Source organism: Quercus robur, chromosome 7 (genome assembly GCF_932294415.1).
Source record: "Quercus robur chromosome 7, dhQueRobu3.1, whole genome shotgun sequence".
In the NCBI taxonomy this organism is placed as follows: Eukaryota; Viridiplantae; Streptophyta; class Magnoliopsida; order Fagales; family Fagaceae; genus Quercus; species Quercus robur.
Window position 1 is genome coordinate 17,193,351 of NC_065540.1, and position 21,261 is coordinate 17,214,611.

At 39.9% G+C, this 21,261-nt stretch overlaps 1 protein-coding gene across 2 annotated transcripts in view; it reads right to left on the reverse strand.

Annotated features, from left to right (window-relative positions):
* The window catches only part of LOC126692543 (protein argonaute 2-like), a 72,844-nt gene that overhangs the window by 45,315 nt on the left and 6,268 nt on the right, over window positions 1-21,261 (reverse strand). The window contains exon 3 of one of the 2 annotated variants that reach the window (XM_050388170.1): window positions 19,836-21,082. In XM_050388170.1, coding sequence (XP_050244127.1) covers window positions 19,836-21,082 — 1,247 coding nt within the window. Of the gene's footprint in view, window positions 1-19,302; window positions 21,083-21,261 lie in introns of those variants that run through there. The other variant, XM_050388169.1, reaches the window with a different exon arrangement.

The window sequence follows — 21,261 nt, forward strand, 5'->3', positions numbered from 1 at the left end:
GCAAAGGAAAGGCACCTACCACCTGGAGACGATAGATGGAAAGAAGCTGCCACATCCATGGAATGCTGAGCACTTGAGAAAGTACTACCAGTAGTAGTAACACGGCGAACAGCAACGATCCCCCAATTGACCAGTTTATTTTAAGCTTTTTAATTATTAGTTTTTCTTCAACTATTTTTGCTACAATCTTTTTGTGCCTTTTTAAGCCCAATGGGGTAGGTACTTTTCCTTAACGCATTTCTTTTAAGAAGAATAATCAGATACAGTTTTGATTTTCTATATGGATTTTTTATTATTATTATTGTGTCCACAAAGTGGACAGATCATACTAAGAGGATGACGACTTAAAGTCCAAAATGGACGGATACAAAATAAGTCCACAGAGTGGACGGATCATCCTACGAGGATGACGATTTGAAGTCCAAAATGGACGTATACAAAACAAGTCCACAAAGTGGACGGATCATCCTAAGAGGATGACGACTTAAAGTCCAAAAAGGACGGATACAAAATAAGTCCACAAAGTGGACGGATCATCCTAAGAGGATGACGACTTGAAGTCCAAAATGGACGGATACAAAATAAGTCCACAATGTGGACGGATCATCCTACGAGGATGACAATTTGAAGTCCAAAATGGACGGATCCAAAACAAGTCCACAAAGTGGACAGATCATCCCAAGAGGATAAAAATTTAAGTCCAAAGAGGACGGATATAAAAGCAAGTCACAAAAATGGACGGATGAAAATTTAAAGTCCAATGTGGACGGATACAAGACAAGTCCACAAAGTAGACGGATTATCCCAGAGGATTAAAATTTAATGTTAAACTTGGACGGATGCAGAACATGTCCCAAAGGTGAACGAATCATTTCAAGAGGATGGAAATTTCATGGCCAAAATGAACGGACTTGAAACTATCCCACAGGGTAGATGAGTCTCTGAAAAATGAATTCTTCTGACAGAAACCATCCCCATACATGCCGGACCCAATAGTAACAAATAAGTGGACGGATGTAAGTAGGTCCACAATAACATAATTCAAGTGCAAAATTAAAAAAGTTCAAAAAATTAAAACATTCAGCATATAAAACGGACGCATTCGACAAAAAATAAGCCCTTAAAAGGCAATTTTTACATATCATCATCAATGGATGAAAATTGTTCCCCAAGTACATAAAAAAAAAAAAAAAAAAAAAAAAAAAAAAAAAAAAAGAGGGAAATCTAGCTACTAAACTTGGTCCTCATTAACGACGGACTAAGGGACCATATCCGTATCTGGCTGAGCTTGTGCAACTTTTGCTGGTGCTAACTCCCCGTCACCAAGGGTATCATCATCAGCAAAGAGGTCGTCTGTATTCTCTGAAGCAACAGGCATGACGGATGTCTGAGCTGGGTCTTCAACCTTGAACTTTGAAACGTCCAAATCCGGATAAGCTTGCTTGACTTGACGGATGGCATCCTCGAAACCTTGAAGGAAGGAGTCACCTAGTTCAGAAATTAGGGCGTCGGAGTCACGGTACTCACGAACCGCGACGTCCTTAGCCTGACGGACTTCATTTTTCAGTTCTTCTATCTCCTTGTCCTTGCTCTCAAGAGTCTTCTTTGCCTCTTCCGTCACCTGTTCAAGATTTTTCCTTGCCTTCTCTGAAAGTTCAAGCTTCCTCTCCATCTTGGGTTTCCAATTTCGCAACTGTTTAAGCTCGTCCTCCGTCTGCTTAGCTTTCGCCCGTACACGATCCAGGGCCGTCTCATGGCTGAAGCACCGTCCCATCAACCCCTTCATCATGACCATTGCCTAAAAAATAATAACAATAATGGTAGTTATGAAACAAAGTGGACAAAAAAGAAAAGTAATTAGCATTGGTAAAGTAGACAGGCTGTCTTACCTGTGTAATAGCAAAAAGGCCCGTCTCACCCATGGCTTCCGTCGAATGGTTGCCTAGGTCTTCATAATCCTCCGCCGACATAATGGAGGAAATCTGTTCTAAGGCATGCTTAGAATCCTCCCGAAGAAGGACGGGCGGCTTCTCTTGATCCTTCGATGGCCCCTTCATGAGGCCCTTATCGACCCCATGCTTGATTGGAGTGGTCGTCTTTGGAGGCTCCGCCATAAGTCCCACGACGGGTTCCAAGGACACTTTGGCCTTCTTGGCCTGACGATCCCCTTTGGGCTGCGTTTTCCTCTTGACGGATGGATTGCTTAGGCCCGTCATAGGGGTAGCAACATCGCCAGTCTTCTTTGCGGCTTTGGATTTGATCAAAGCTCTCCTCTTGGCGTCGTCCATTTCTGAAAAGTGGACAGGAATATTAGTTAACAAAATAAGATTCGTAACTTATCAAGAATAGGATGACGGACTTACGCCTTCTAATCTGTTCCTCGTACTTGACGGCAGCTGGTGTTGGTTCTGGTTCGTCACAATACCAATGGATGGTCTTAAGTGACACCAACTTCGCCCAAGTCCTTTCCTCCAACTGGGTCTTTGAGAAGATTTTTTCAAGGAAGGCGAACTCCTTAATGTCCACTTATGGGCGTCATCTAACTGCAAAGGAGGAAGGATGGTTAAATTGTTTAAAAAATACATAATGAAATAAAATTAAATTTTTAGGACGGTCATTACTAGACGGGTGTAATATGCCCCAAGTGGTGTCAACGGGCATACAATCCGTGTCCCCTAGACGACACATCGAACCGTCACCCTCTAGAAAGAAGTAACGGCTCTTCCAATCCCTATTTGAGTCCGGCGTGTCATAGATGACCTTCTATAGCGGACTCCTAGGGACGAAGCTATATATTCCCCTAGACCTATCAATTTCGTCCAGACGGTAGCAATGAAGGAACTCCCTAACCGTTAGCCTCTTGGCGTCGTCGGACATTGCGCCGTACAGAATCTCCATCGCTATGAAGACCCTCCAGGCATTAGGGGAAATCTGGTTCACGGATAGTCCCAAATATCGGAGGAGCTCACTGTGAAGCGAACTCAATGGGAACCTGAGTCCGGCCTTCAACATTTGCTCATATACCCCGACACCCTCTACCCCTTCATAATAGCATCTCTCTGATTTATGGGGTAAACGGATGGAGACATTGTCTGGAATTTGATAGCTATCCCTAAACGTTTTGAAGTACTTTTCTTTGATAACAGACGTAAAGTAATTCACCGTCCACTCTGGTAGCATGACGAACTCCCTAAGCCCATCAGCACCGACGACGGATCTAACAATCTGTTCCTCACTGTCATCAAAGCCCTCTTCTTGTTCAACCACCTCTGTGTCCTCATATGTTGAGGATGAGGAGGAGGAAGACGGGCTCCTATCATCACCAGGACTATCTTGTTCCTTGTGACTGGATGGATATACTTCCTCATAATCCAGCCCGTCACGAACAACCGACTGATTACTGGACGCACTAGACATTTCCTACACGAAACGACAAAAACCTAAGACTCTGACGGGTCTATGTATTCATAACGGGTATGGATAGTGAGGTAAATTAAAACAAAATTGGTCTTGGAAAGAAGAACACTTACCAATTTTATGAGTGAAAGGAGGAAGTACAGCACTGACGATCGAAGCAACTAGACGGTTCTGCCTCTGACAAAATATGATGGATGAGTTCTGACAGGTGTGACGGGTGAGCTCTGACAGGTTAATTTTTGCTGAAATTGGAGAAATGAGAAGGAAGTCTCCCTTATTTATAAGGAAGATGCACGGAAGCTGAAGCGACGCTTCGATTCGAGATAAAACCTAATCAAATTACGACGCGTGTCATCATCATTAATGACTTTCTTACAGCCTGTCAGTAGTTGGTATGGTCGACGGTTTCCTTGCTTGCACCGTCATCCTAACTTGTATGAATCCGTCAACCCATTGTAACTATAACCTTAAAACCTGCTTTAAGTCTCATTGGTTTCATTCCGTCATAAAAAATTATCCGTCACGCCCTTACCTTAGGGTCGTCACCCCATGGTTCCTTTGTTCTAAACTGACGGACCCTTGGGGTGAAGGGGGCAACTGAAGAGGATAAAATATAAGCCTGACGGGCCTGTGGTAATGGGCCCGACGGATTGGAATTGTTGGGCCGACATAGAGATGATCCAACACTCATTGAAGGCCCATCGCTGAAAGACACAGTAAGGGCCCTTGATCTAAGGTCTTTATCGCTCATTGCCTAAAATGCCTAGAATCCCAAAATGGAAATCCTAGCACAAGGGGAATTCTAGAAGATACGCACACTGAAAGTATATCTCCTCTACAAGGAAAAACCTTGCTCACCACGCTCGGAAATATTCAAGTAGAGTTCTATAAGGAAAAGACTTCCACACCAAGGAGGAATAGCCGATCATCTACTACTATAAAATCCCCAATACCCTCGCAAGAGGAGGTACGCATAATTTACCCTCTCTAGCACTCTAGAGTTGTGAGAATAATTCTAACTTGACCTTCGGAGGGTATTTGGATGGCACCACACCGGTGCTCTCTAAGGTCTTCTGTTATTTTGTTGTGCAGGTTCACTTTGAGTCGCGAGTGTTGTGTGACCTATTGGTGATATTTTCGGCATCATCACATTTACTAGATTATTTTGGAGTGTTAGGAAGGAAGCAAGTACATACTCATTGTGAGATAGATAACCACACACTTTAGAGGTTAGATACTGTATCATTGCATTTTCTTTTATATAATCCATAATTTCACTCTTTATTATTTATCTATCTCTACGTTTTCTTATTATAGAGCATAAAACAAAAGCCTCTAATGGAGCTTTATAATGGAGGTACAATACACTTTTCTCCTCTCAGACAAAAATTCAACATGTAATGTTTTATGGAGCTTTTAAGTAGAGGTTCCAAGGCTACAATTAATGAAACAAAAAATTGGTACAAACCAAATAAAATCCATCAGAAGAACAAAGAAATTGGGTCCCTAGTGCTAAAGAAATTGTAAAGTTCACATGAGAGTCCTAATGTTCATTGTTCATAGCCACAAAATTCTTCAACACAAAATGACCAACTCAAAAACCACCAAACCTATCATAGGGTTGACGATTCCCCACAACCAAACCCAAATCTTAAAAATACCACAAGAAGAATCAAGATAAATGAAACCAAAACTGCATAACCTTTTAACTCAATACTCAATTTTCCTCTAACAAAAAGCAAAACCCACATTGTCCAATGACACCCATTTTAGATGCCACATAAAGAGAGAACAAAGCAATCCCATTTTAAATTATAAAGGGTAAAACTTAGGTAAAATTAACATTACATTCTGCCATTAAATTCAAACACATATCTAGCAACAATTAAGTGTACTTGAAAAAATCTACATGGTTCCACGTGGAAAATTTCTCCACGTAACTGTATGAAAAAATCCCAAACTCAAGGATTAATAGCTCGAGCTCTACATTGATCTCAAGTTTTAAACGCTTGAGATGCTATTTTCCGAGATAGTTTTGAAATGTGACAACTAACGAAATTCTTTGATATTTAAGGTTAATTGGAAAAAAAATTCCTTGTAATTAGGAAGACTTGTTTTCATGCACAAATGAATATCAAATGACCTTGGTGGCACTAGTGTGAAACTGATTTTTAAGTCTTGCTAAGAGTCTTGTAGTTCAATTAGCATCTCTTGATATTTATAATGGAAACTTCTAGGATTCAAATTCTCCCTCATTCAACCATTGAATTATGAAGAAAAAAAAATCAAATTAAGTCTCTCCAATGTTTAATTCAATACTCATGGTTTTTCTTTTAACAATAAGGGTAGTTTGGTGGTGTTTTCTCATACCTTGTGGTCGTGAAAATAGCAACATATATATAGAACCTGGGGATTGCTTGATCTGTCATGCAATTTTAGCAACTATAATAACTAAGCTAACGCGTGCGATACACTCGATAGTTAGCAAATGTTAAATATCTTTACTTTGTTCAATGCTACAATGTTTAAAAAAAAATGAAAATCAATAATTATAGTATCAATAAATAAAAATTCTAGTTCCAAAGGACCGAATAGAACTTAATGAACCTAATAGGACCAAAGTAGACCAAATAAGACCAAATTAGAATGAATAACACTAAATGGACCGAATAATACTGAATAGGACCGACGTGGACCAAAATTCTTGAATAAGACCGAATAGAACTAAAGTAGACAAAAAGGACCAAAATGGACTGAATAAAAATGAATGGACCGAAGTGGCCCTAAATAAGACCTAGTGGACCAAACAGAACCAAAGCAGACAGAAAGGACTGAATAGGGCCAAAGTGGACATAATGGGACCAATGTGGACTGAATAGGACCAATGTTGACTAAATAAGACATAATGGACCGAATAAGACCAAAGTGGATATAATAGACTAAATAGGACCAAAATGGACTGAATAAGACCGAAGTGGACAGAATAAGACCAATGTAAAAAGAATAGACCGGATAGGACAGAATGGACAAAATTGGACCAAATAGGATCAATATGGACCAAATGAAACTGAATTGGACCAAATAGGACTGAAATGGGCTGTAGTACACAATAGAAATATAGGAGAAACATTTTTGTAGTGATAAAATTTGGTTTAAAAATCAAATAAATAAAATAATGATGTGTGAAGCCTTCAAAGTGAGGTAGCAAATATAGATATAGAATACATATGATATTAAGTTTTATTAATTAATTCTTATTTAAACATACAGTTTATGCATCATAAATAAATATGGGACATTCAATGTTTGGCACCTTGTTGTCAATGTGGGTTTCGATGTATTTGGCATTATAAAAAAGGGTGCACACAATTGTTATTGTAGTTTGAATTTCTGGTTTGATTGCATGGGCTCTACGCATAATTGGCATGTGATTGGATGATCTCCTTGTAGGTCGTCTTGTTTAGGTGAGGTAATCCTACCATCATGGCTCACTAGACAAAGGACATTAGAGGAATTCATCTTAATCACTACTAATTGCTGTTCTCTTTTGTCAAAGATCTGCATAGCTTTGTGGTACACATTGTGGTATAAATGAGTCCAGCAATATAAGATTTTCACAAACTGTCTTTTATATATATTTGACATGATTTGTTATAATTGGTGCATAAATGTTATAAGTTGTAAGTTCATATAAAACTAACGTTACTTCATGTATAACTTATCAATTTTATAAAAAAATTTATCCTTACATTCATTTAAAGATATACGTTAGAGATGTTTAGAATGTGGGCATATTTTTTGTTCTTCTAATGAAATGCCACTTTTTTGAGGAGTTGCAGTATATTATTGATTGGGGTCTCCTCTCTCTCCTTCCATACAAACTTAAGAACCATGGTATGATATTGTTACTGTTGTATATATAGGTATATACATGGATATGTTGTAATAATGATGTTTGAGTTTGGAGAATATAATTTCATAAAGTTGTTAAAGTGAAAATTCAAGTTCTAGAATTTTCTAAGTGAAAATTCGAAATTCAGCATTTTCGATTAGTCGAAACTTTGGCTCGATCGATCGAAATGGCAAGAAAATAATCTTGGAGCCTCTGGATGAATCGATCGCGATTCAATTTCTGTTCGATCGATCAAAAAGAGCACTTGATTGATCGAAAGGAACTTTCAATCGATTGAAAGTCGTAAAACAGGATTTTCTGCAAAAATTTTTGGAGACTGTTTTGAATATTTGAAGATGTATCAAGTTTTGTGAATAGTTTTATGAAACATTTTGACTCTCCATACGTGCTTTTTGATGAAATATAACCATATGGGTAGAAATAGAGACTTATGTTTACTTGAAAAATCCTGTGGTTATTCTCCAGAATTGCTATTTGTAGAACCCAACATCTTGGTTGTATCTTGGGGATAAATTTGCGATAATCCTTAGCAACAATAGTGTGGGGGCAAATATTGTCTAAGGAAAACGATATTGTGCCTCTAAGTTATCTATTTTCTATTTGTCTTTTGTGTTAACCTTGTTTTTCCATTATTACTTTGTGTAATATCCACAACAGTTGCAACTGTGAGTGTATTTCTTTCTTGTTCCTCATGTTTGTTTGGTTACCACAAGAAAAACCTTCAGTTCCTTCCAAAGAATTTGGGCTGATTGCATATACATGCACCATGGAGCATTTTTGTTTTTTCCTTAGGAACGCACTGCCTGCCTCACAGGGATAGCCTCTTTGGCTCTCTCTATTCGTTCTATCCAAGTTCATACCTAGTAATTGTTACTTCAAGTAAACTAAAACAGTAAGTCGAAAGGTGAAATTTTTTAATAACTTTTCATAATTATTGACGTATCTTCTTGTAATTGTTGCATAACAAAAATAATGGTAGTGATAAACCTATGTAAAAGTGATATTACTTCAATTATAATTTGTGAACTTAATTAACAAGTTACGAGCAAAAAAATTGTATCCAGAGAATTTTGCTCGAATTAGAACAAAGTTGTCATTATGATTTTGTTTTGTTTTGTTTTTTTTTTTTTTTTTTTTTTTTTTGAGACGAAACAATAGTAGGCTTTATTCAATTAATATCATGTTGTACAATGGGAAAGAGAAATGAGGGGCATTCTTCTAACCAAACAATAGCCTCCTCATTTTCTTTTGCAATACTAGCTAAAGCTAGAGCAGCACAGTTACATTTTAAAGGAACAGAAACAAAGGATATACTAACAAATTGTTCACATATAAGCTTAATATCCTCCAAAATCCAAGCCATCTCTAGAGTGCAGATTCTATCTGAATTAATGAAGTCCACCGGCTCGGCAAAATTACTCTAAACAAAGACCTTGGAAAAGCAAGTGTTTAGACAAAACACAAGGGCCTTACGCATGACCACAGCTGCTGTCCACAGAGAGTGCAACTCTTTCCTGACACGCTCACAAGATGCTGCCAACACTTCCCTTTTTGAATTACTAATAAGAAAACCCACACCAACTGAAGCTTTAGACCGAGACTGTGAGAGAGCAAGGTTTAGTTTGAAAACTAAATCAGAAAGAGGAGGAGACCATTTCCTATCAAGTGCTATCGGTACTGCTAATCCAGTCTTATTAACCTCCATGAACTCCATCACATACACCGAAGCTTGAGACCATAACCCATCTGAACAGGGGCTTTTATTTTCAAAGATGAATTTGTTTCGACAGGTCCATATCATGCAAAGCGCTACACACAAAATTTCAAATTCCGGAGAGTGCAACTGATGCAAGGTAGCATCCATGATATCCATAAATTGGATGTGCAAGGGAAAACCAAAAGAGTTCCTAAAAGGAGCTTGAAGCCAAACGGCTTGAGCAAAGGAACATTCCCAGAGAAGATGACTACACGATTCCGCTGCATCTGAGCAAAGCACACAGGAGTAAGAGCTGGATATAAGTTTATCAAAAAGCTTGGTACGAAGAGGAAGACTGTTAGTACATGATCTCCAAATGAAAGATTTGATCTTCGGAGGAATCAAGGAAGACCAGATGCTATTCCAAAAAGAATGCTTACAACCTGAATGTGAAGAAGATGCCAAGTTGCCATAGGAAGCATTCTCCAACTCCCTTTAAGAAAATAAGCACTACGAACTGTGAAGTTTCCAGCCTTATTTTTTGTCCAAATCAGCGAGTCTAGAGGCAGTCTGAAATTTAAGGGGATAGATTTAATGATGTCAGCTTCAAAGGGATAGTAAACCGAATCAATCAAGGTCCCTTTCCATCTCGGCTGAAAGGAAGACGTGTCAATAAGGTCTGCAACTCTAGCTTCTGAAGGAAGAATAGTCCGAGGTGAAATGACTTTCTGATTAAAGGCATAGGCAGCCACTTATCTTGCCATATATTGATCTTAGTTCCATTCCCCACCCTCCATCGACTTCCTTGAATCAAAAGAGTTTAACTCTGAGCGATACTCCTCCAAGCATAAGAAGAATGAGATAGGATTGGCGCATCCAAGAATGAACCATCTGAGAAGTATTTGGACTTAAAACACTTTGTAAAACAAAGAATCTTGACAATGGCAAATCCAAGAATGAACCATCCGAGGTGAAATGACTTTCTGATTAAAGGCCATAGGCAGCCATTTATCTTGCCATATATTGATCTTAGTTCCATTCCCCACCCTCCATCGACTTCCTTGAATCAAAAGAGTTTAACTCTGAGCGATACTCCTCCAAGCATAAGAAGAATGAGATGGGATTGGCGCATCCAAGAATGAACCATCTGAGAAGTATTTGGACTTAAACACTTTGTAAAACAAAGAATCTTGACAATGTAGAAGTCTCCACCCCTGTTTAGCAAGTAAGGCCAGATTAAAACTACGCAGATTACGAAAATCTAACCCACCATCCTTCTTAGAAAAGCAAAGTTGTTTCCAACTAAGCCAATGAAACTTCTTTTCCTCCTACTTTTGGCCCCACCAGAATTGCCCCATCATAGAGTTGATTTCATTACAAAATCCAGCAGGTAACATAAAGCAATTCATAGCATATACCAGGATTGCTTTGGCGATAGACTTGATCAGAACTTCTCTCCCTCCTTGAGAAAGCATTTTGCCTTTCCAGCCACTAAGTTTGGATTGAACCTTGAGTTTGATATCAGCAAAAGCCTGTTTCTTACCCCTACCAATAATAGGAGGAAGCCCAAGATATTTCTTAAAGGGAACTGAGGAAGTAGCATTTAAAAACACTTTAATTTCCACCATCCTCTCCATAGAAGTATTCTTGCTGAAGAAAATGGAGGTTTTATCACAGTTCACCTTTTGTCCAAAGGCCTTCTCATATATATAAAGGATCTCCTTGATAATTTGACATTCTTCAATGGAAGCATTGCAAAATAGAAGTCTATCATCAGCGAATAGCAAATGAGTAATCATAGGAGCACCCCTAGAGATTCTGACACCATGCAAACAGTTAGCTTGAGCAGCTTTTTGAATCAAAGCAGTAAAACCCTTAGAGCATAAGAGGAAGAGGTAAGGAGATAATGGATCTCCTTGGCGAAGACCTGTAGAGGGCAAGATATAACTAGACGCCACTCCATTCATTAAAACAGAATAAGATACTGAGGTGATTCCCACCATTACTAGATCCACCCAAAGGGGATGAAACCCCAGCTGCAACATCAGAGCTTTAAGATAATCCCATTCCATTCTGTCGTATACCTTGCTCATATCAAGCTTGATGGCCATATGTGACGTATTACCCCTCCTTTTAGTCTTCATGTAGTGTAAAATTTCAAAGGAGATTAGAATATTATCTGTGATAACTCTCTCAGGCACAAACGCACTCTGACAATCAGAGATAATCGTCCCCATAATTTTCTTCATTTTGTTAGCCAGAACTTTAGAAATGATCTTGAAAATTACATTACATAAGCTTATTGGCCGAAAATGAGACAGAGAATCAGGATTTTTCCTTTTAGGTGCAAGGGTGATATGAGTAAAAATATCCAAGAAGTATTGGACTGCAACAGCTTTTAGATTAGATTGTTGAGAAACCACAGTCCCATTAATATCTTTAAGCTTAGAAATCACATTGCCACGTCTTCTTTGAGAAGCCACCCCATGGAAAAACTTGGTATTACGATCACCTGACTGTAACCAAGATACTTTAGCCTATTGATGCCAATACGCCTCTTCTTGACAGATTAGTTTCATTAAGTTCAGCTCTTGTAGCATTCCTCAGTTGAATTCTAGAGAAATCCGAGGGGTTATCATGACAATCCCTCTCAAGACTCGAAAGGAGCTTCCTTTTGGCAGCAATAGACTTGAATAGACTTCTAACATTCCCACCTCCCCAATGAAGTAAAGCAACCCGGACAGCTTTAATTTTCTGTGAAATACAATACATAGGAGTGCCCCACTGAAGAGTATCCCAACTACTTCTGATAACCTCTTCGCATTCAGGCATCCTAGTCCATAAAGTTTCAAACCGGAAAAACTTGTGTTTATGTCCTCTAGCAATAAGAGGTACGGCTCCTTTAATTTCAGTCAAAAGAGCTAAATGATCAGAAAAACCAAAAGGAATATGAAAGAGTTTGGAGTTAGGAAAAAGATCCAACCACTCCTGATTGTACAGCCCTCTATCTAATCTCACATAAACCAGATTGCCCCGGAATCTATTATTACACCAAGTGAATTTGGGACCTTCAAAACCCAAGTCTAAGAGAGAACAATCATCAACAACACGTTGGAATTCAGCAATCTGAGACAAAGGTCGTGAACCATTCCCCCAATATTCATCAGGATGTAAAATTTCGTTAAAATCACCCATAATCTCAGCCAAGGAAAATTCCCTACCGAATGTAAGTGACGAAGAATGTCCCAAGACTCACCCCTCTACACTGTCTCTGGGTGACCATAAAAACCAGTAAAATGCCATTGAACACCATCCTTAGTAAGAAAGGCATCAATATGACGAGGTGGAAAGGTTTGCACAGCAAGGTCAATATTCTCATGCCATAACAGAGCATGTCCACCCCCCAAACCATAATGAGGAACCTCCACTCCTTGTATAAAGTCCAACTTTCTCTTCAGATAGGCCAAACCACCTTTATCAAGCTTCGTTTCACAAAGAAATAAAACTTGGGGACCTTCTTCTACTGTTAGACAGTTGAGACTAAGAATTTTCATGGAGTATGAAGGGGAGGCAGAGAGCCACCCCTAGAAATAGGAAGAGGAGAAGAAGCAGTTGAAGATTCAATGGCCTATTTTTTTTCTGATGAGGATGTAAATCAGTGCAGTTATTAGGATCACAGGTTACAGCCAATCTTTTGGATGAAAGTAGATTGGGAAGATCAACATCCCCAGAATTTGAAATTTTCTTGTTACGGATTACTCGTTTCCAAGTACGTAATGTGGATTTCTCCAAATCTATCTTCTCCACTAACTTATCCGAAGATAACTCCATCTTCATATCCTCACAAATTTCAAATTGTTGTTCAGCATATTCCCCAATAACTTTAGAAGAAATTGAGTTAGAGTTGGGAGTCCAAATGCATTACCTTAACAGGATAAGCTTCAACTTCAGGTTCCAACTCCCTGCATAAGCTATCCTTATCTCTTCATTTGAAATTCAAATCTGGAATAGCATCTATCCCTTCGGCTATCCATTGGGCTGGACTATTGGATATGCAACTAAAGGGTTGTAGAATATGATCCATGACCAATCGCAGGCTAGAAAGCAAGCCCTAATTTGAGAATGCAGAGAGAGTACTGGGTGAGCCTTAGGAAGAAAAATGGGCTCAATTTGGAATACAATCTTCTGACCCACGTGCACTATGATATCTTAGGAGGCCTCGTAAGACGTAACTGCAGCTTAACGTGGGCCGGGACCGCTTTGGCATGAGACTCACTGAGTCACTCTAATTCAAGGAAGAAGGAAAAATCATAATTGGGATTTGTATGTGCTTATCTCCGTTGGTTTTTTATTTATTTATTTATGTTTTTACTGTATTATTTTATATTTGCATTGTTTTCAGGACGGCTTGATGCATTTGGGGGCTAACGTGAAAATTGATTATCTTGTATTAGATGCAAAATTATTACTAATTAATATGAACTACTTAGAGTTTTTTCTTTTTAAAAAAATTTTATAGACAGAAAAAGTTTGACAAAATTTTTCATACTTGTTGATGTGGTAGATTGATAGTGGTAAGTAAAAAAGCGGTGTTAGTGGTATACTTAAACGAGAACTAGTAAAAGTTTGCTAACTCAACTCTTATTATTATTTTTTTTTGTTTTTAGAAGTGCAACTTTCACAATATTTTTTATAACAAATCCTAGATTTTAAGTTATTTTTTGTTTTTTATCTGAAAATATCATTATAATTATTTGTTTGCTATCAATAACAACCTACTACTTAACATTAGTTGTAAAAGTGTTGTGAAAAATATTATAGACATTGCATTTTTCTCTTTTTTTTATTTGTTTTTCATTTGGTAAAAAAACATTATTTTATTTATTGATTATTGTAGGGTCACATTCCGCAACGAACCGCAGTAGTGTTGGGTTCGCACATGAATGGGCCCATACAATTGGCGCCGTCTGTGGGGATGGCTTGTGCGTTGGCTTAGGCGGCGGTGGAGTTAAGCTTTTGTCGAGCGGAGGTCTATGACGATGCCTTTATGATCGGCGACACATTGTTGTTATTCCAACATAAGTTCCCACTAGGGGCTATGCCTCTCAGTGTCAATGGCATGGACAAGTCTAGGGGCTTCAAACATCAAGCTAGCTTCCCCCACCTTGTTCGAGGAGATAACCTTCGGAAAATAAAAAATAAAGAGAATACAAGTTTTGGACAGAACCAAGGCATTGTATGGTCCTCGGACCCAAGCCTCTGGGGAAACCAACTACTTACAAAGAGAATACAAGTTTTGGACAGAACCAAGGCCTTGTATGGTCCTCGGACCCAAGCCTCTGGGGAAACCAACTACTTACAAAGAGAATACAAGTTTTGGACAGAATCAAGGCCTTGTATGGTCCTCGGACCCAAGCCTCTGGGGAAACCAACTACTTAAAAAGAGAATACAAGTTTTGGACAGAACCAAGGCCTTGTATGGTCCTCGGACCCAAGCCTCTGGGGAAACCAACTACTTACAAAGAGAATACAAGTTTTGGACAGAACCAAGGCCTTGTATGGTCCTCAAACCCAAGCCTCTGAGGAAACCAACTACTTAAAAAGAGAATACAAGTTTTGGACAGAACTAAGGCCTTGTATGGTCCTCGGACCCAAGCCTCTGGGGAAACCAACTACTTACAAAGAGAATACAAGTTTTGGACAGAACCAAGGCCTTGTATGGTCCTCGGACCCAAGCCTCTGGGGAAACCAACTACTTACAAAGAGAATACAAGTTTTGGACAGAACCAAGGCCTCGTATGGTCCTCAGACCCAAGCCTCTGGGGAAACCAACTACTTACAAAGAGAATACAAGTTTTGGACAGAACCAAGGCCTTGTATGGTCCTCGGACCCAAGCCTCTGGGGAAACCAACTACTTACAAAGGAAAAACTATGTTACGTAGACCTTAGAACCTCCCCGAGGAAAACCCTCCATTAACAACGGGGTTAATTCCTGAACTACATTGATTCTCTAGTTTGCCCTCGGGTCCTCGACACCAAAGGGACCAGTACGGAATGGAGCAACATGTTTCCAAAAGCATAAGCGAAGTCATTCAATGCTCGGTCACCACCTCGGATGAATTATTTAGAATTTGTCGTTCTCAAACAGTATTCTCGCACTTATTACAGAACGTTCAACCATTATCTCGGTTAGTTCCCTAAGTTCAACTTACTATGAATTATTATTATTATGCCTGGTAGTGTCGGCAAATTAGAATTAGTTGAATTGTGTTTCAAGGTTTCTTGCTTTAAATATCGCCGAGGAGAAACAAACACATGGAGCACACCCATTCACAAAGTGGTGTTGCCAAAAGAATAATATTCAAAACAAGTAAATAAATTTCCATTTTTACTAAAACAAGGAAACAGTACAGCGTACAATGAAAAGCTGGAATCAGCTTATGTCAGAGCTCACTACATAACCAAAAAGAAAGAAAGATACAAGAGAATAAGGTAAAGCCGAGGAAGTGGATCAGAGGAGAGGTTGGCTACTGCTCCAAGACCTTGTTCTTCCTCAATGCTTTTACATGCCCATAACTTAGGCAGCAAAAGAAACCCAACTTGAGCCTCACACCGCTGAAGGAAAGGTGCAGGGAGCCGGAAGTTGAAAAGCCTTCACCAAAAATTTGCCTGCGACAGGGCAGAGGCGATGATGGCGGAGAATCTTTCTTCTGACACACCAAAATTCTGGCATGAACAGAACCTGCTTCGGATTTTGACTAGAAGAGGGAGAAACACCCTTTCCCCTCTGTCGAAGCGGAGTATTCTCTTGAATTTATGCTTCCTTTGCCCGTACCTCATTATGCTGAGTCTTAGGAGGACACGGCGCCTCTGAGGTGGAGAGAGTTTCTTCTCCCCAGCCCTCGCCTCAAACATGTTATGCTAAAGGGAGATAGCACTGGATATGGGAGTTGTGATTTGGGAGGAAACTGAAGAATTGGTGCGTAGGTGAAGCAACTTTCTCTCCTATTTATTTAAAGAGATAAGGTGGTGGCATTTAATTCACGCAGCGTCCCAAGGAACGCTACAGACAAGATGGCTCTGGCTCAATCTCCAACGCCACCTGCAACCATGGGATTAAAGGAGTCTCGGGAAGGTGCACCTCGAACATTGGGACGCCAAAAAGTACTGCGTGACCAAAAACTACATAAATACCCTTTAAGTTGTGGGCCTAGTGAATTCGCGGCCTAGGCCCGTTCTGCATGGGGGCCCAGGGACAATGGCCCACGCCGAGGAATAGCCGTTGCCGAGGACAACCTCTTGCTCGGCACCTCGCGAAATACCTGAGGAAATGGAGAAACTGAACTACAGCCTTCAGACTCAAGCTTATGGGGAAACCAACTACCTGGGTGACAAAACTAGGTTTTGGACAGAACCAAGGCGTTGTGAAGTCCTCAGACTCAAACCTATTGGGACGCCCACTACTCAAATGGGGAAAGCCCTCGGCTCAAATACTTTAAAATGTTGAGGCCGATAAAAGTGTTAGGATGATGGCGAGACGCCCCACTATTTGGTAGCCTACGGGAGTTGTTCATTCTTGCGGGAAATATGTCTTCGGATGATTACTTCCTACACCACATAGAGCATCCAGTTCTAATGTCGGCATTGTTTTGGGTAAGTATCGTTATTCACAGATAGGCGTTGCTGTGTCAAATAATGCTATTAAAGTTATGGTGACATCTTTTTATTAGCAAGTATTTCGGCCTTAGTTGTCATTGATTCAAATGCTATATTATTGTGCCGAGCAGCGCTTGTAAACTTGTAAAAACATAGAAACAGAACATGCGAAGTAAAATAACAACAATTTTTATTAATATGAAAAATTATTACAACGTACAAAGAGGGGCTTAAACAAGCCTATACAAAAGGTAAACTGCCGAAGCAACAATAATATTCGCAATACAGATAAGTAAACAGTCAGGTGTCTTTTAAACTCGTCTTCAAAGTCTCTCCAATCTCTGCCTCAGTATTGCTCATATTGAGAGAAGAACTTTCTTTAGAAAAAGTTGAAGGAGAAGGAAGAAGAAAATGAAGGACAAGGAAGAAGAGGATGGAGGAGATGAATGAGGAAGATGGAGGAGATGAATGAGGAAGATGGAGGAGATGAATGAAGAAGATGGAGGACATGAGTAAAAGAAGGAGGAGAAGAAGAGGGAAAAGATGAGAAGGAAGAAAGAGAGGCGGAAGGAGGCGCCAGTGAACGAAGAGAGGAAGAAGCAGGGGCACTTAGTCCCTGCCCCAGTCCTGACTCCTAACACACTGGCGCCGTATTAGATATGCTCATGAGAGAGCGGGTAGTACTGATAATGTGTGTCCTCGGCTCAGTCACGCCAAAAATGTGACGTGACGAGTCCCTGTTTCGGATTTTGGCTGAAAGAAAGACGAGACAAATCTTGAGTCTCCGCCATCCTTGCCCTGATCGAGCCATTTCGAGCTTCGTTAGAACATGGTGTTTCTGGGAGGGGAATAGTTTTTTCATTGCTTATTACTACGGTGAGTGTGTTTCAGGTTAAGGTATGACCGGAGAATAAGAGTAAACTCCGGAAGGAATCTAAGGGTTTCAAATTTTGGTGGGATTAAAGGAATACATCTGTAGGAGAAACAATTCTTGTTTTTTCTCTTTATATAGGGGACAAAGAAAAGAGTACTTAATGAGTTCAAATCTCCAAGGAAATCTGCAAACATGAATACGTCCGTTTCATTCCCCCACGTCATCAAAAACCGTTGAACTTGGGAGGTCTCGTAAAGGGAAGATATTAAAGGCGCGCTTCAGATAACCAAACGGCATAAACGCATCGTGCGCAAATCAAGGGGAATATCTTGTAGACCAGTACATTCCCTGGGCAGGTGAAGAGTCGCCAGCGTCAGTCAAGGGCTGAATTAAATGAGCTATAATAAAGGCTCGGTATTATCAAAACCCCCCTCTCCAACCAGGAAGTCGGACAGCAGGGTTTTGAGGGGCTATTGTGGGGCCCAACGATTTATGGGCCGAGCCCATTTATTCATGGGGAGCCCTAAGGCCCATGCCGAAGAGGGTTACAATCCGAACTCAATAACGTGAAGCACAAATTGGCCCGGAGAAGCAGCCGAGGACAGTACAGTCCTCGGCTGACCCAAAGCTCCACCAAGAATAAGGGCAAAAACGGTATAGGGACAAACTCGAAAGAAAATCTAAAATATCCAGGAAAGGCTGCCCTTACTACCTTCCCCATACCTAGCTCTGCACCTAACAGAGCCGTATGTTTTAGCTTTATCAACCACTCCCTACGACTTTTGTCTTGAACTGATGGGACAAGTATCAGTGTTGGAAAGGTTGACCCTACACGTGGACGAAGGAAAGTGAATGCAGGCGAGTATAAAAGAAAAAATAAGTAATCTAGAGAAGGGGGCTGGGAGGACTGGCCAAAAAGGAAGGGCTTTTAGTCCACCTCCAGGAGAAAGACTCCAAGGGTGAAGGCACTTTAATCACATATGAACACCACAAAAACCCACCGCTGGGTAACCAAGGCCTAGCTTTTCGTACCCACTCTCTACAAATGATATTGTATGGGCCCATTCATGTGCGAACCCAACACTACTGCGGTTCGTTGCGGAACGTGACCCTACAATTATAAATAAACCTATTGGTTAAAATTTGGAGGCCTTTTTTTTACTTGGGGTCTTAGGCGACCGCATTTCTTGCTCTAGCATTCCGCCGGCTTTGAATTTTTTTTTGTTTTTTATTTATTTTTAATTTGCACGAAAAATGGGACGAGGGTAAAGGATTGACAGTTTAAAAGAAATAAACATACAGATTTAGCACCGGATTTTTTTTTTTTTTTTTAAATCGAAAATTTAGGACCAAATCTATAAAACGTGGAACTAAATTTTTATTTAGCTAAAATTTACGAGTATTTAAGTTTTAAATATTTATAAGAGTCCAAGTAGGAATGAATTTAAAAGTAGAAAAATTAGAAGTTTAAACCGGAGAAATCCTATAAATAATATATATATATATATATATATATATATGATGCCAAACATCAAAATTTTATTCATGTACACGTCAAATCATTGCAATGCGTTCTTTCACGTCACATAACGCGTAAAAGAAGAAAAAAAACAAACACGTTAAAGAAGACCACACTGACTCCAAAAACCCAAACACATTTAAAAACCAAGTATGAAAACCTCAAAAATTCAATCCCTGTCTATTCATACAGATGAGTGAGGTTCCACTGCACAAATCATGACAACTAATAAAATACACAGAGATGACATATTAAGACTCGAACATAACCAAATTATTACAATAAATCATCCAAACAAACCATCTGTCTTTAGAGGAAACGGAAGGCATGACAGACTGAGAATTGTATCCATTTGCTGGGTTCAATTTCCATTGCCTTCAACTAGAAGTAAAAAAAAGCAACTAATAACCCATTAGATTCACGCATAAACACCTTTACTAGTTCACATAGGAAAGAAGGGCGTCGGCCATTGTCAAGACAGTAGCTGTCTATCTCCTCACCCGCTTTATGAAAAGAGAAGGAGAACATGGGGCCATGATACAGCAGTTTAGACAAAAAACATTATATTTTCCAGGTCTGCGTGCAACTTGAATAAATTTGGATCAAGTGATGCTGCTGAAAACAGCGATGATGATGTTGATGATGAAGAAGAGGATGTTGCGGAAGCTGGAGATTGCCCTTCCACCACTGCCTCGTAGTATAGACGCCCTCTATAGGCAGCAAGGTCGGCATAGTACACCGGTGGGACCAGTGATACAGGTTTAGTGCACCGAGCAAAGGTGAAGCACATGTGGTATATGAGCTTCTGCAATTCATCAGAAGTAAATCCATGCTCGTCCCAGAGGACATAGTAGTGTGTGGGCTTGCTTGTCCCAAGGCTTCCATAGTGACTACAAAGATAGAAATCAAACTCAAATGGGTGAACAATTGTCGTGTCCACAACTGATCCAGGAGAAACATTGCCAGTGGGACCCCCATCGCTCTTGTTCTCCAGAAATAGACGAGTCTGGTGTCGCTTTTGGGCTACGATAAGTGTGATGACTGGGGAGTACTTGATTTTTTGCAGTGACATCTTCAGATCTAGCAACTCCTCATTGAGAACCATTTCAAATTGGCCCTCACTTACTCCATCACGAAAGACCACAATATGGTCTGGCAAGACATTATTATTTCGCTGAGCATACAATTGAACAAGCTCCAAACACATATTTCCAAAATCCAGAATCCTCTCCTTCCGATGGGGTTGTGGGCAGACACGTGCTGCATAGCGATTTGCGGCAGGCCAGTTCATGGTAGCAACAACAGCTGCAATGGATGGACAGGTAAGATTCCTAGCACCAGGATGATTAACATCAGCCCCCACGAACATTACATGGCCTTCGCCTCCAAAATGGGGGAGAGGGTCATTAAGCTCTACATTGCTGCCTCCAAGCTTGGCATTCATCTTGGTAGCAAGATTTGCAAAATACTGGTCATTCGCTCTGCAGGTGGACAAACAACACTGCGTCACTATACCAACCTTGGTCTCAGAGATCCACTTCAAATATTTGTAACCAGGATCCCTCCTAGACATCACACAAAGTAGAATTTGTAAATGTCCTTTGCCTTTCTTAGAAGCCTCTTCATTAACACTTTCAAGTAGTTCAAGCAACACATCAACCCTTGAGAGTTTATTCATTGAAGTGCACTTATATATGAGAGGCTCCTCCATGTGGATCCCCAGATTTATGCATCGATCGATAAGCTTTGGAATGAAAAAATTAGGATTCAACCTCGATTTATAATCATTAGAGCTGAAGTCAATGACACCCCACCGGTCAATTCTTTTGCCTTCCACAACCGATTTTCCAACAAGATTCCACTGGCATTTCTCTTTGTCAACTGTTATCTTTATCACTTTGCCATTCTGAGAACCTAGCTTCAACTCAGGTGGCCCAAGAACACGTCCTCTAACTCTTGTCATGCTTGTGTTTACTTCCATTCCAAAATTTTGAGCCATTCCTCCACTGCCAATAGAACATAACAAATGAAATAATATTTAATAAAATCACCACAGCATTATTCAAACCGCATCAAGTGATTCGATGCAATCAATTAATGTAAGGAAATCCATGTCAACTAATGAATCTTGAATCTTAAAATCTTAAGAAACAGAATATATAAAACAATTTTTTATAAACTTTGT